The sequence below is a fragment of the Haliaeetus leucocephalus genome, unplaced genomic scaffold, assembly GCF_000737465.1.
Source record: "Haliaeetus leucocephalus isolate CR32 unplaced genomic scaffold, Haliaeetus_leucocephalus-4.0 Scaffold484, whole genome shotgun sequence".
In the NCBI taxonomy this organism is placed as follows: Eukaryota; Metazoa; Chordata; class Aves; order Accipitriformes; family Accipitridae; genus Haliaeetus; species Haliaeetus leucocephalus.
The window spans coordinates 2,709,457-2,723,097 of record NW_010972920.1 but is presented as its reverse complement, the minus strand read 5'-3'; the positions used below and the strand labels follow the sequence as shown (position 1 = coordinate 2,723,097).

Genomic DNA, 13,641 nt, shown 5'->3' with positions numbered 1-13,641 from the left:
AGTTCTTGCAAACACTGGCATCCCAAAACCTCCAATCTCTCTGGCTGTACAAGGCCTGAGTTACACATTCCTACCTGAAAGGCTTGCTGTCCGGATCAGTGTCCTTGAACCCCATCTCTTCAAGTTTGCAGCGCCTGTACAGCTCATAGTGTCGGGTGTGCGTCTGCTCTCTCAAGTCCTCCATGTTCACTCGGATCAGCATCTCCCGCAGCTTCACAAAGTCACAGTGATTTTCATTTTCAACTGATAAAAAGACAGACCAACGACAAAGAGAACATAAAACCCTGGAGCCAGGTCCCCCCTTTCCCTGGAGCCGGGCCCCAGTTTAGCAAGCCTGAGAGTTCTTCGGGCACACAAGCAGAACTCCCAAGTCAGCCTGCACCAAAATGCCTTGCTGAACTGGGGGTGAAACAATCCCACGCCAACACACGGGCACCAGTTCAAGGCCTTTCACTAGATTTGCAAGATCTCTGTGTTGCCCATCTGTCACACAGCTCCTGTTTCTCTGTGCATTTCTGCACCAGCAAGGTGATGATCCACTTGCAAACAGGATTTCAATTCCCACTCAAATCCGCTCCAAATCCAAGTCACCAACAGGGGCCCAGGCAGGCAACGAAGTCTCAGTCTGTAGCAGTGGTGAAAGGGAAAGTTATGAGAAGACCCCACCATGAATGCTGTACCATTTCCATGCCAGCTAATCTTACGAAGGAGTCCTAAACCCCTGCTCCTGGCACTGAAGGGAGGCAGCACACTGACTGTGATATGGCTTCCCATAAATAATTCTGCTCAGAGCAGGGTCTGGTGTACCATCGTCAGTCCCTGGGTGAGCAAGCCGTTCAGCCTGCGAAGGGCCTGTGGCCAGAGGGCTGCACGCTTCAGTGCAAGCAAACGGTTTGGGTATGCTTACAGACAAGGAGTGGAAGTTCTCTCTTTGGGATGCAACAGCAAGAAGCAGGCATCTCTGCTGCTAGCAGACAACTCTGCAGCATGCCCCTGGGGGCACAGTGAAGCACTCCAGCTGCTCCCCTTCAGACATCTTCAGGGCTGGATCTTCAAAGCCTCTCTGGTACCCAATTAAAGATCTTAGATTATCTGGTCCTAGTCTCCCAGGAACAGCAAGAACCCAGCAGGACATGTGTTAAGTCCAAGACTTCCCAAAGGTATCAACTTCTTTCCTAACTGTGAGTTATTCCCAGTATTACCCTCTGGTGTACACTTCAGACTTAACTGTCTTCAGCTGCTTCAGGATCAGCTTGTATTACTGAGAAAAACTCAGTGAGTTTTGCAGAATTGCCCTGCAAACGTTCCCCTGCAGCTTGCTGGGCCATTCTCCAACTGGATACACAGCTGAAGCCACAAGCAGACCACCGCCGTCTCAACCCTGTACTTCTCAGCGCTGGTTGGGAAAGCAAGGACCAGCCCTATCTTTGGCAGCTTTGGTACAGCCTGGGTTGCAAACTCAGCCCTAGCCAAACTCTGCTCTCCAACAGAAACGAGCTTTTGGGCAACTTTATGCGGGGTTGCATACTTAAGCGGCATGTCCACAGTTTAGGATACCAGGACAAGACATAGCAAGCAGTCAGTGTTGAATTAGTTCCGCTCCCACTTCAAGCTGAGAAGGCAGAGCACCTGCTGACGTCCCTGGAAAATCCCCCAGCTACGTGTTTGCATTCAGGCTCGTTGTGCAAGGTCCAACCTGAACCACTGAGCTACCCAAACCTTTCCCGTTGCTCACGCTTTTTTGCTGGCAGAAAAGCATAAGAAACAGAAAACGCTAAGTTTTCATGTTTCAAACTCATTACTTAACATCTCCTAGTAACTTTACACTGCTCTCACAAAACCAATGGCTAGGCTGATGTCACCACCCCACCACCAAACCGCCTCCATGTTTGATAAGGACCATCCAGAGATCAATGCATCTGTCATCAGAAAGAGACAGGATGATACAGTCTTATTTGTGCTCTAGGTAACATACCCTGCACAACACCCCAGGGGTACTGCCTGGCTTTTGCCATCTTATTGCCGATCTTCACTTCTTCAGTGCTGCCAACTACAGCAAAAGGAAGGTGGACCTACAAAAGGAAAGGGACAATGAGGTTCGGGATTTCCTTTGTTGCCTTGCCAGGGATTGTTTCTGAAGCAAGCTGTTTACTGTGCCAGCTCTGCTAGATTTTAGTTGCTTAAATACCTTTGCAACTCATCTGGTGTTTTAGAAAGAGCAACAGGACAATCTGGATGAGAGACATGCTCAGACTTAAAGTCCAAAATTCTGAAGTCCTAAAAATACAAGAGATGTACCTATGCTTCCTGTAATGACAAAGCATGACTATCTTAAGCACAGAAGTAGTCTTACAAACTGGAATTGAATTTTAACACTGAGGGGAAAAAAAAACCCAACAACAAAAAACCTGTTAAACAATATAAAAAAGAAAATGAAGTACATCCTCCCAAGGAAGGTAGGCTAACAATTCAGGGGGTTTTTCTGCTGCTAGAAATAACTGCTAATACTTCCTCTTAAACAGGGCAAAGCTGTGAGCAAGGGGAAGAGCAGAGTCGACCCAGCCCTGGGCTGATGCATCTGAGTCACCGAGCTCTGCTACGTCCCAGTCTCTCCACGGGTGTGGTGGTGACAAACTGGGATGTACTCCCAGAAGTGTGGCTGCTGCCAGGAAGCAGCTGGCCTCTGCCACCAGCCCACCCCCGTGGTGCTCTCCCTGCCTCAACAGCATCCAAAAGGGCTGGGCAAGCTCCGGGAGCGGATGCCATGTCGGCCAAGCCGTGGTCACAGGCTGGGTGGGAGGGGAAGAAGCCAAGCGGCAGAGGAGATGCGATTAACTGGCAAAGGAGTTTCCCAGCAGCAGGGCTGCACCAGAGGAAGGCAAAACACACACTGCACACTGGCAGAACCACGTCCCTTCTCTGTGCCAGCTTCTCCCTGCTGAGAACACAACATAGACAGGGAAAAGACGCAATATAGAGGTTTGGAGAGGGTCTGATACCCAGCTGGATGCGACAATTGCCCATCTACAAGCAGTTGTGCAGGGAAACTCAAAAAAAAAAGCCTTCAAGTTGCAAGGAAATTGCTTAATCTTGATGCCTCTGTTCCGTGTAAAAACACAGGTAACTCAACCTCATCCTTGCACTTGCTGTTGAGTGCACTTGCTGTGGCGTTGGCACATCCTCTTGGGTGTTACATGCCCTGCTAAAGCCACTCAAGGGCCCTGTCAGCGCTGCCGTGATGCACGTCCCTGCCAGAAACCCTGAGCTCAGGTTCTTCCCCTTGCGCTCCAAGTCAGGCCCATGGGGAACAGTTGTTTCCCTCTGTAAACCCCACTAAAACGTTTGGTCTACCCTATCCCTGTTTGCCCTCAAATCCCACCCCTGTTGCTAAAGGAAAGGGAAAGGAGGCAAAAGCCAGAGCCCTTGCTGCTGATGGCCACTGGCCGTGCTGGGAGAGCTGGAACATCATTGACAGCACCCCCGCTCTCACCGGAAAGCAAAACAAAGGCAGAAGTGAATCACCCCCCAGTAAGCGACAAGTGGTCGTTTGGGACAGGAAACCCAAACCTCAGCCCTTTGCCCTGACCGCGTCAGGGCCCTGCCTCCCATCCTCTTCCTTTCCCGAGATGGGAATACTGCAGTAGGGGAAGGATATGAAAAAATGCTCAGAGGAGAATCATTTGTCAGACAATGAAGCTCATCAGGCCAGGCAGCCCATGTGTGACAGGTACCTCCAGCTCAAAAAGCCTTTTGGCCAGCCTGCTATCTGTGCTTAGACTGCAGCTTTAAAGCCAAAAGAAACACGGTACAACGTGCCCTACCATCAAGGATGGGCCCACGCAAACCAAGGGAAGCAAACCCCCCCCAAAAACCAACATACGCTCATCGTGGCATTTATCTCAGCCACTGTCTCTTCATCCGTCGGGAACTGGTAGATCTGGACACCATTGCTGACCAGCTCGCTCATGATTTTACTCTTGAACTTGTGCAACTCATTTTTTGCAATGGTGTCAGCCTTGGCAATGATGGGGATGATGTTCACCTGCAAAACAAAGACAGCACCTCCACGTACAGGACTGTACGTCCTGCATCACTGGGAGAGGACGGAGAGCATGCATCCTGCAGCAACAGCCCTATAAGTGGCACCAGCCACCACCCCCGCAGCAGAAGACCTTCCCTGGGGCTGCTGCTGACAGCACCGCTGCCTTTGAATTTTCAGGCAGCAGCGACGATGACCTTAAAAAGAAGTCAAGTGCAATTTGGCAACATGCTATTTCCTGTCCTGTCGTATTCCCCTCCTCATCCAAATTGGCTGGACAGGAAATGCTGTCATAAATCATTACAAGCTGTTCCAAAAAAAGGAAATTACCATCTAAGCACTTCTCCTCCACGCTGCAGCAGGCTGGATTACTGCAAGTGACATGCTCAGACAACAGCCTCTCATGGGCGTTTGCTCGGGTGTTGTTATCAGGGACACCGGGGTGGGCAGCAGTGCTGCTGTTACCCACTGGAAGTGGAAGCAGATGGTCCGTATCCAGCCACGCTACACAGAGGGTGGAGGCTGGCAGTAACACAGGCACGATTCCTCCACCCGCATGCCCTCACACACTCCCATACACCACTGTAGTGCAGGACTAGGGTTGACTTGTCCCAGAACAGCTCTAAGACAATCATCCAAAGGAACCGCATGATGGAGTTAACGCAGAAATGAAAAATAAGTTACGGACTCTCTTCCCTAGACAGGCTGTTTGCAACACCAGCAGGAGGATGGCAAAAAGCAACACCATCTAGGAGCCAAGGGGAGACAGCGCTGTACCCCCAGTGTAGCTGAGCGGACTGATGCACAGTGAGCACCGCACAAGCATCTGCTTTGCTGGGAGAGGGCAAGAATGCATTAGGAGGAGGAATCCTGCTTGCTTTCCCTTTCTACTCGCTCCAGATGGACAATTTCTGCTTTTGATCTTGCAGAATTTGCTTTTCCTTGCAACAGCAGACAGAAATTGTAGTGAAGAAGATGTTGATATTGACTTATATAAAGGGATTTTAACTACAGTACTTGAAAATCCTCTTATATTATACTGCTTAATTCTATTCAGAGGATGGCCTGGAATTATTAAATCCCCCTTTACCAAAAGATAGAACACAAATGCCAATTAGCTCACTTTGGGTAAATCTGCATAACCCTATTTTAAGTTGAATAGGGCAGGGATCCTTCTCCATCACTGCATCAAACCCAGTAGGCCACTCCAGGAAATAAAGAACCCTTGTCATCATTTATCTTCTGCAGAATCAGGATCCAGTGAGCCAAAGGTGCAAGGTGGACTGATTTAAATTGCTTAATCATGATGTAAAGAAGCACAGAGAGAGCTCAGGGTTAAATACTCAGGGTTTACATTGGTACCTCAGTTATTTTCCCTAGAAGAAGAGAGATTAAATCTTCTTGCAAGTGTCTAGTAAAACACCATGGTTTAAACTGAGCGTGGCTCCCATTCTTGCTAGTCAGGAGAATAACTGAAAAAGCACATGCCGAGTAACATATTTATTCAGATTGTTCTTGTTTATCAGATCATGGTTAGAACAACACTACATTTGCCATAGAAGATCAAATCACTGTTTGTGTCTAGCTGGATGCAGTCAGAGCATGCAGACACAGCATTTTGATTTGTTTTTCATTGATTAGTAAGATGACCTGAAGTGTTTTAGATGTGCTTCTCATCTTATACACACTTACAAAATCAGGTTTTGTACAAGAACCTAATTGATCTGTTGGACAAAGTGAAATACAGATATCAACCATGTTTTTGAGTGCTAGAACTAGCAGAGTTGAACTTCAACCTCTCATTTTTATTTATGCATTTAAGAAGGAAAACACACTTTCTCTCTTTTTCAACAGCCAACTGATCTTTCAGTTGTGAACAAACCTGTCACTGAACTCGGCCGAGTTACCCCACAGGAAAGCAAAAAGAACATCAGTCTCCTAATGCATCCTCACAAATACAGGTTCCTGCTCTCAGATTGCTAACTTCACAGCCTAGCTGTGGAGCAAGCGGCCAAGTTTCCTAACCCGAGATGGGACTGGAAGAGGGTAGGAGGCCAAACTTTTAATAAATTTCTGCAGCATATGAATCAGTGAATAACAACCCATTCTAACAGCTAGCCCAAGGTAAAGTTTTCACACGGCACCTCTGCAATTCCCCGCTGCTAAAAGCAGACAGTATTTTTCTGCGCAGGTTTAACTAAGCCTGTGGCAAGATCATGAAAGCACTAGTAGGGCCACACGAGGGTCATAACATGAGCAGCAAGTACCTTACTGTCGAGTTTCTTCATGGTGACCAAGTCTAGGGACTTCAGTGAGTGTCCAGTTGGTGCAATGAAATATAGGCAGGCATGAATTCTGGTGTCATGGTAATTGAACAGGGATCGTTTGATCTTCAGTTCTTCTTGCAAGTAGGCTTCAAACTGCGCATCGATATATTCTACTATAGGCTTGTAGCTGAAGAGAGAAAATGTGGCACAGAGAAAACCAGGGCATTCGCTACTGGGACAACACAGGTTACTGATCGACACTCAAGAAGCTTCATGGGTGCTCTGTACATTATGGGACAAGCGCTGCTCTTACGACCCTCCCCACCCAACCTACAGTCTCTCCCTAGCAAATGTGTGTTTCCACTTGGTGCACAGGGAGAGTATTATGGACATAATAGCAAGATAAAGTGGCAGAGACCCTAGACTTTAGGTGCATGGCAATCACACACGGCGGCTACCCTAAAAAAGAATGTATTTTACAGCCTCTCCAATTAAAGTTGGAGCTGCTGCTCTGCCAATGTCACCGAGAAGCATCCAGTAGAAGAAAATTTAAACGTGAAACCACCACCTACCCTAGCTTGTCCAAAAGATTGTTTGTGATCTTAAAAGAGGCAGAGGAAATTCACAAGGGGGTAAAAGGGACTTTTCAGGAATTGAAGCCTGTGAGCAAAGCTCAGGAGACAACTGCACTGTTCGTGTACTTTGAGGGGACCATTCTGTTGGAGAACAAATAACTGGTGCAGTGTAACGTGCCCTGATCTGACTAACTGATTGTGCTTCTGGAAAGGAAACTTTTCAGTTCCTCCCCTCCATCAAGGAGAGCCTCAGGACTTCCAGCCCAGGGAAGCTCTCTAAGGAGGGCACCGAGACCAAGGCACCAAGCCAACACTGCCACTGCCTTGAGCACTGCATTCACAGCAGTGTTAATGTCCTCCCTCAAAAGCAGCTGTGAAGAGGAAATAGGCTGTCAGAAGTTTTCAGGTCCTCCAGAAACACCCTTCTGACAAGCAGCCAGCAAGGCTCTGGTCTGGCCCCTCTGCTCCAGATGCCATTGCAGCTGTTTGAGCAGTTGCTCAAAACCCTTGGTGAAGCAGAGCAGGCTCTTGCTTGATTCACTCAGAGCTATAGCAAAAGACAGACCAGTGCTGCGTGAGGGCTGCCGACACCAGAGACCCCTAAGACAGTACTGAGCACTGCTTGTTAATTTGCAGGCAGAGAGGGTATCAAGAATTTCAGTAGGTGGGTTTGTAACATGACTGCTGCTCCAGTTTCTTTGCTTTTGGAAGTTCTGCCGGTGACGATGAGATCCCCAAAACCTCAGACAGAGGCGTGTTGCAAAGAGAGCAGTAAGGCCTTACATTGGGAGATCATATTAGAGAAAGCACCGTAAAAAAGCAGAGGAAAAAAGGACTGTGAAGACTCAAAGCAGGAGCATAGAGAAAATCACCACCCACTGCAGCCATATGAGTCAGAACACAGCAGGACAAAAGCTCTCCCTAAACCCTGCTGCCCTGTGACTGTCCCTCTCTCCAACTGCCCGAGAAGGAAGTTGGTGGGGTTTCACCACCAGTACTGCTGGCACCTCTGGTCTGCCAAATGAAGCTAATGCAAAGTGACCCGGCAGTAACGAGCTGCAGAGCATCCCCGCTCTGAGCACCTGCTCCTCCCTCCTCCTCTGAGCGGCTTTTGTTCTCGCTGGAGAGCACATGGCAGCATCTGACATGCAGAGCTCTCCCTCCAGCCAGCAACGGTGCCTCTCACTGTTTTGGCTCTGTAGCGGTAGTTGGGAGCAGGAGACCCAAAGCAAGGGCAACAGTTGCATTTTGGTGTCAGGTCAAGCAGCAAGGAAGCGTTACAGAAATAAAGCATTGTAAAATCTTTTTTTAAAAATCTACAGTTTTCCTTATGGAACAAGAAGCAGAACACGCTCAGTCTCCATGCTAACAGGGATCTTGGTGGAAGTTTTGATGTTAAGCTTGCTTTTTCAAGGAGCTTACGCTGTCTATCTACCTAGTGCCTTAATAGCTTTTGGTCAGCACACAGGCAGCGTGCCCCTCACTTGGCAAGGTGCAGAGAAGAGGATCGCAAAGAACCCTCCAGAGGAAGCTGGGATTACTCCGACAAGGGAATGCATGGCTCTAAGATATAGGAAATCCATTAATCAGCCATGATCACAGAATGACTAGTTTTCGCACTACAGCAAAAGTCTGCATGGAGGGACACGGGATTGTGTAGGCTGCCCAGACGATTTACTTCATGCACACAACATGAAAATCAGCACCTAGGTACAATGTTCAAGTAAAATCCATTTCAACTTGAACATTGCAGGATAATGTGAACAGGAGCTATGATCTAAGTTACAGCTCCCTAAAAGATGCAATCTGAAGTTACAATTTGAACTCCTGCTTTATAATATTTACATGTTTCAACTCAAACAGAGACTTCAGGTAAGCCTCACAGAGACAAGGAGGGCAGGAAACACCATTTCAGTTCTGTAGCCTAGTTGATCTGTTTGTTCTTCACCTCAGTTTCTCATCACTTCTACCCATCTCATGGGGCAAGTGATGCTAGCTGCCACACCTGGATCAGCAAACACCCCCAGGAACAGCGAGGGACCTACTCCCCACACAGGGACAGGCCCTTCTGATTTCAGAGCACACCACGGCCAGGATTCCTCCTCCTCACAGAAATAAATTTACCTGTCATCTTTGTTAATTTGATCACCAAATCCGACTGTGTCAACAATAGTCAGCTTCAGACGGACATTGCTCTCCTGGAGCTCGTAACTCCTGGCTTTCAATCTCACACCAGGCTCATTGTGCGTCGCAGGTTCACTTTCAAACTTGGTATTGAACAGAGTGTCCATCAACGTTGACTTGCCGATGCCAGTTTCGCCTGAGCAGACAAAGGCAACGTTAGTATGGTCTGATTGCTTTTCCTCATCTCATTCTCAGGTACATTTGCCCAGCTAAGGAGTTATTCCACTTGGGTAGCAGTGGAATTAGGCTATGTGCACACGGCTAAGCAAAATAATCCTTGCAGGAACAGATGTCTTTTGAGACAGTCCCCACCTTTACCAATCCCCCAGGACTGAACCAGGGACTTTGTGGATATTGGGAGGTGACAGCAGCTCTGGTTTCTGCTGCTGGGCTCCAACTAATTTCCTCCACAGGTCACGCGGCCTGAGTCTCTGCAGCACGCCTTGCAGGCATACCCGATCAAAGCACCACATGCTGGGGATGTGAATCCAAAATGAGCCCCTGCTATGCAAAAGCTGCTATCCTGACAGACACCAAGGTAAGCCAAATGCCTTCAGAGCTAAAAGTCGTCACCCGCAGGTGAAGAGCTAGGCTGCTGGGCTGGGAATGGCAAGAGAAATCTGTGGGCTGGGTTTTCAAGGGCAGTGTACCACAATCACAGGCAAGGACACTGAAAGGGGCACCACCAGAGATACTAAGCACCACTGACCTCAGGGATTTTTCATTATTTTGGGGAAGCAAAGGGGCTGATTTCACAAATACAGAGAGGCACACAGTCTTTTCCAGTAATACTACTGTTAACATTTCCCATGGGAAATGGAGGAATTGGAGAGGACGGGCTGAGGCGCATGAGACTCCCTGAAGAGAAGGTACTAAACTGGAAGGAAGGGGGGGAGAAAAACAAATAAGAAAAAAAAATTAAAAATAAAACCACGACAGTTTTAAGAATAGTTACTTAGACATTTGCCAAGTGAGTTCCCCTCCTAGGAGAAGGGAACGGACTCCTTCCATGATGAACCAACAAATGGCTGCTGCTGCTAGAACCCTGTTACTGGACTCGCTACACTGGCAGTGCAAGAGAGACAAATAATCATTCCTTTCCCATGAAAGCATTTGCTTCCAGCAGTCTTCAGCTATTGCCCGTGGTTTTTACATTGGTATGACCTGACCAGCGATGCAGGCTCTCTCCTGCTTGATGGCACGAACAGCCCCAACCTCACAACCTTGCGAGCAACACCTGTATTCAGGACAGCAAGAAGCCATTCTTAGTTGAGAAATACTAAACTCTCTGTTTAATAGCATAGGCTAACTCCCAGTTCTGATACAACTTTCTTTACAGAAGTTGTAAATTCTCTCAATTCCGAGTTTGATTCCCAAGGAGGTATCTGATTCTCCACATGTTTTTATGCTGCTTTTTTTTTTCCAGCTCAGTTCTGTTCCTTTGCCTAGAGGATCACAAAAACCCACAGTGCAACTTGTGCAATGAAAATTTGACACAGAGAAATACATTAAAAGTTTTTAAAAAAATCTAAAATAGCACACTGCTTAAACACTAACTTTGAAAACTGTTACAGGTTCACTAATCCCCAGTGCAATTAGTAACATGGATGAAAGCATTAGCCTAAATCCCATTTTTAAGTCAAAAATGTTTGCTTAGCAATTACACTCTCAAACTGCTACTGCTGCCCATGCTGTGAGCAGAGGGTGGGCTGAGGTAATGTCCCGAAGTTGCTCCAACCGAAGAGATGCTGGGATTTGGGACAGACCTCCTGGACTGCAGTGTGCAGCTCTGGCATTTGCAGGTCAGGCTTGTGAGGGGGTCCTATTCTAACTTCTTAAACCCCCCAAAATCTTAAGTAGAAGTGAATAATAGCAAAGCAATGCAAAATATCAGATGGGATAGGAGAGCATGCACCTGGGATTGCCCTCAAGCATCTCTCTGGGCTGTACACAGCGCTCCTAGCATGAAAATCTCTCTCAAAACATGCAAAACCTCCACTTAGAAGACCTCAGGAAACCATATAGTATTTGTGTCCACAGAAACAAATACCACTACTCAGCAACTGCCTGTTGCTCTGCGATACTCGACAGTTCGTTTTGCTGGCTTTGACTTTGACCATTTTCATGCTAGGCTCGGGAAGGCAAGCGATTACTTACAGCCCAGTAAAATGATCGAGCTGAGATATGCTTGTCACAGCATTCCTATGCTGGGAAGCTGCAGGACATAAAGCAAGCTTTTAAAAAAGAATGAAAAAAATGAAAAAGGGGGAAGACAGAAAGTATACATGACATTATAGTTCAAAATCTAGGCCCACATAGAGCACAACCCACATGAAAAGATCAGTCCTGAACTGATGGCACAGACTATTAGTCTCTGAAACTACATATTTTAGTGAGCTCCTGATGTGAATGCAGTGCTGCTGCACACTGTGCTAGATGGGCTTTGCAGCATTTTACCCATGCACACCACAATTATAAATCTCACATTACAATGCCAACATTAATTGTGTCCCTTCTCAAAACACAATTTCAAAAGTTGTTTTTTTTTAAAGGGGGAGATTTCTATTCATCGGACAACTGCAGCAATTCGTGTGAAATCTTAATTTGGGGTGAAAAGTGGTTGATGAGCACATTTTACAAGAGAAAAGAGTTGGACCAAATTGCTATGTTAATGGAGACATATCAAGTCATGCTAAGAGATGAATATTTACTGCAAGAGAAAAAGGCAATTAATTTATGCCATTTTGGTCAAAGAGCTGCCTGCTAATCAGGCTGTTTCCTGCTGAATTTTAAATGGTTTCATGCTGCTAGGAGAGTCACGTGATGGTTGGTAGCTTGAGTGTGCAGAAGTACAACTATTCTCTTATCTCGTTCTCCGACATGCAAAGCTACAGAGAGGAGTCTAGTTTGTTTGCCAGATTTCTTTTCAGACAGCTCAGCCTGCACTGCAGACAGAAATTCTCAACTTGCTGTAGAAAAATTACAGTCAGAGGGTTGTGGGGTTTTTCCAGCTAATTCATGTAACTAATTAGAAGGCACAATACTCCCTTCTTGCAGGCTTACATGAACAATGAACGGAAACATGATGTTTGTAGACTGCTCTGACAAATTAAGAGTAAACCCCACCATTTTTATCAATTGACAGAACCACAGTCTGAGGGCATCTTGAAGAGGTCCACCAATAACTAGGTCAAAGCCATTTTGGGACACAGCTCCCTAGAACCCAGCAATGGATTTCCAATTGCGTAGTATCCACAGAGTACCAAGACAGCAGCTATCTCTCTATAGCCAAGAGGAGTTGCCTCCCCATATTTCACCCTCTGAACAATTTGTGAAAAGTAACACAGTAACTCAGGCTATAAAACGAACTTGCAGCACCCAGATGAAATACAGCAGGGAACAGGTGACAAGGCTTTGTTCTCAAGTACATCATTTGGAGACTAAAAATGGCATCGTTTCCAACTGGAAAAACTAAGAATATAGCGAGACAGGCAGGCAAAGCCTGGAAGGGAAGTAATGCAATTTATTGAGAAACAGCCTGTGCGCCCAACCCAGAGAAAGGCAGATTTAAGCTAACATTCTTTTAAAAATACATTTGGTTCCCAAGTTAGCTCAGTTTCCTTATGGGCAGCCCTTGGGGAAAGCAGAACCACAGGATGATCAAAAGGCTAGATTTCAAGAGCTAGAAATTTCCATGTTTTGATGCAGGGGACAGGGTAGAGAAAGGGAAAAGAGGGATACTAGATTTTACCCTGCAGCAGCTCTGGGAAGAAACTGTCACTTCCCTGCCACTATGGTCCCCACTGGCTCAGATCTTACCCTTTGCAGGAGGGAGAAGGTGCTAATTTGCAGATACATGTGCACCTCTTGTCGTGAGCTGACCGCCCGGTGGTGCAGGATGACTTACCCACACAGAGGATGTTGAAGCAGAAGCCCTGTGACGTTGACTTGTTGACCAGCTGATCAGGGAGGCTGTCAAAGCCCACGTGGCCAGAGAGGGACAAGTTCCTAAGGTCATCGTTCTGTAAGACCAAGAAGAAAGGCATTTAACAGGGTTGCAGTCCCCTGTCAGGGAAGAAGGCTGTGCCTGGTCCTGTTAGAACTGTGTAACGACGCATGAGTTTTCAGGACACAGGATCCTTCTGTCTTAGGTTTGCCTCCCAAACGTGCTTTCCTTTTACTTCTATCCAGCTCTCCGCTGCGGGACTCAGGTGCTAAAAGATCCCCAACCCCAAGGCATGCAAACACCACCAGACCGTTTCTCCATGCCTGCCACTAATAAACCATGATTCTGTACCAATTTGCAACACCCAAACATGGTTTCTGAGGCCTCAGCATCACATATCCCTAGGGTTACCCGACAATTATTTGGGCAGACACCTGGAAAACACACAGTGAAATGTGGTCATAGCTGTGAGCAGACCAATTCTTCTTTAATAGTTGAAGCAGCTGAGTCTGCCTCCTCTGTGTCCACTGTACAGCTCTACGGCAGAAACCAGCCAACCTCTCCTTTCAAGACCCCCCCAGCAGCGCAGGAGCTTCCCCAAGCCACCCAGTGAGTCCAGCTCTCCCAAAG

The 13,641-nt window shown here is 47.1% G+C and overlaps 1 protein-coding gene across 2 annotated transcripts in view; it reads right to left on the bottom strand.

Moving 5' to 3' along the window:
• The window catches only part of SEPT11 (septin 11), a 36,180-nt gene extending 23,098 nt beyond the window's left edge, over nt 1-13,082 (bottom strand). For both annotated transcript variants that reach the window (XM_010575513.1, XM_010575514.1), the window contains exons 1-6: nt 12,973-13,082; nt 9,006-9,201; nt 6,307-6,493; nt 3,881-4,042; nt 1,976-2,072; nt 75-243 (exon numbers count right to left, since the gene is read on the bottom strand). In XM_010575513.1, the coding sequence (XP_010573815.1) occupies nt 75-243; nt 1,976-2,072; nt 3,881-4,042; nt 6,307-6,493; nt 9,006-9,172 (782 nt within the window). In that variant the 5' untranslated portion in view covers nt 9,173-9,201; nt 12,973-13,082. The remainder of the gene's footprint in view (nt 1-74; nt 244-1,975; nt 2,073-3,880; nt 4,043-6,306; nt 6,494-9,005; nt 9,202-12,972) is intronic.
• Between the last annotated feature and the right edge of the window lie 559 nt (nt 13,083-13,641).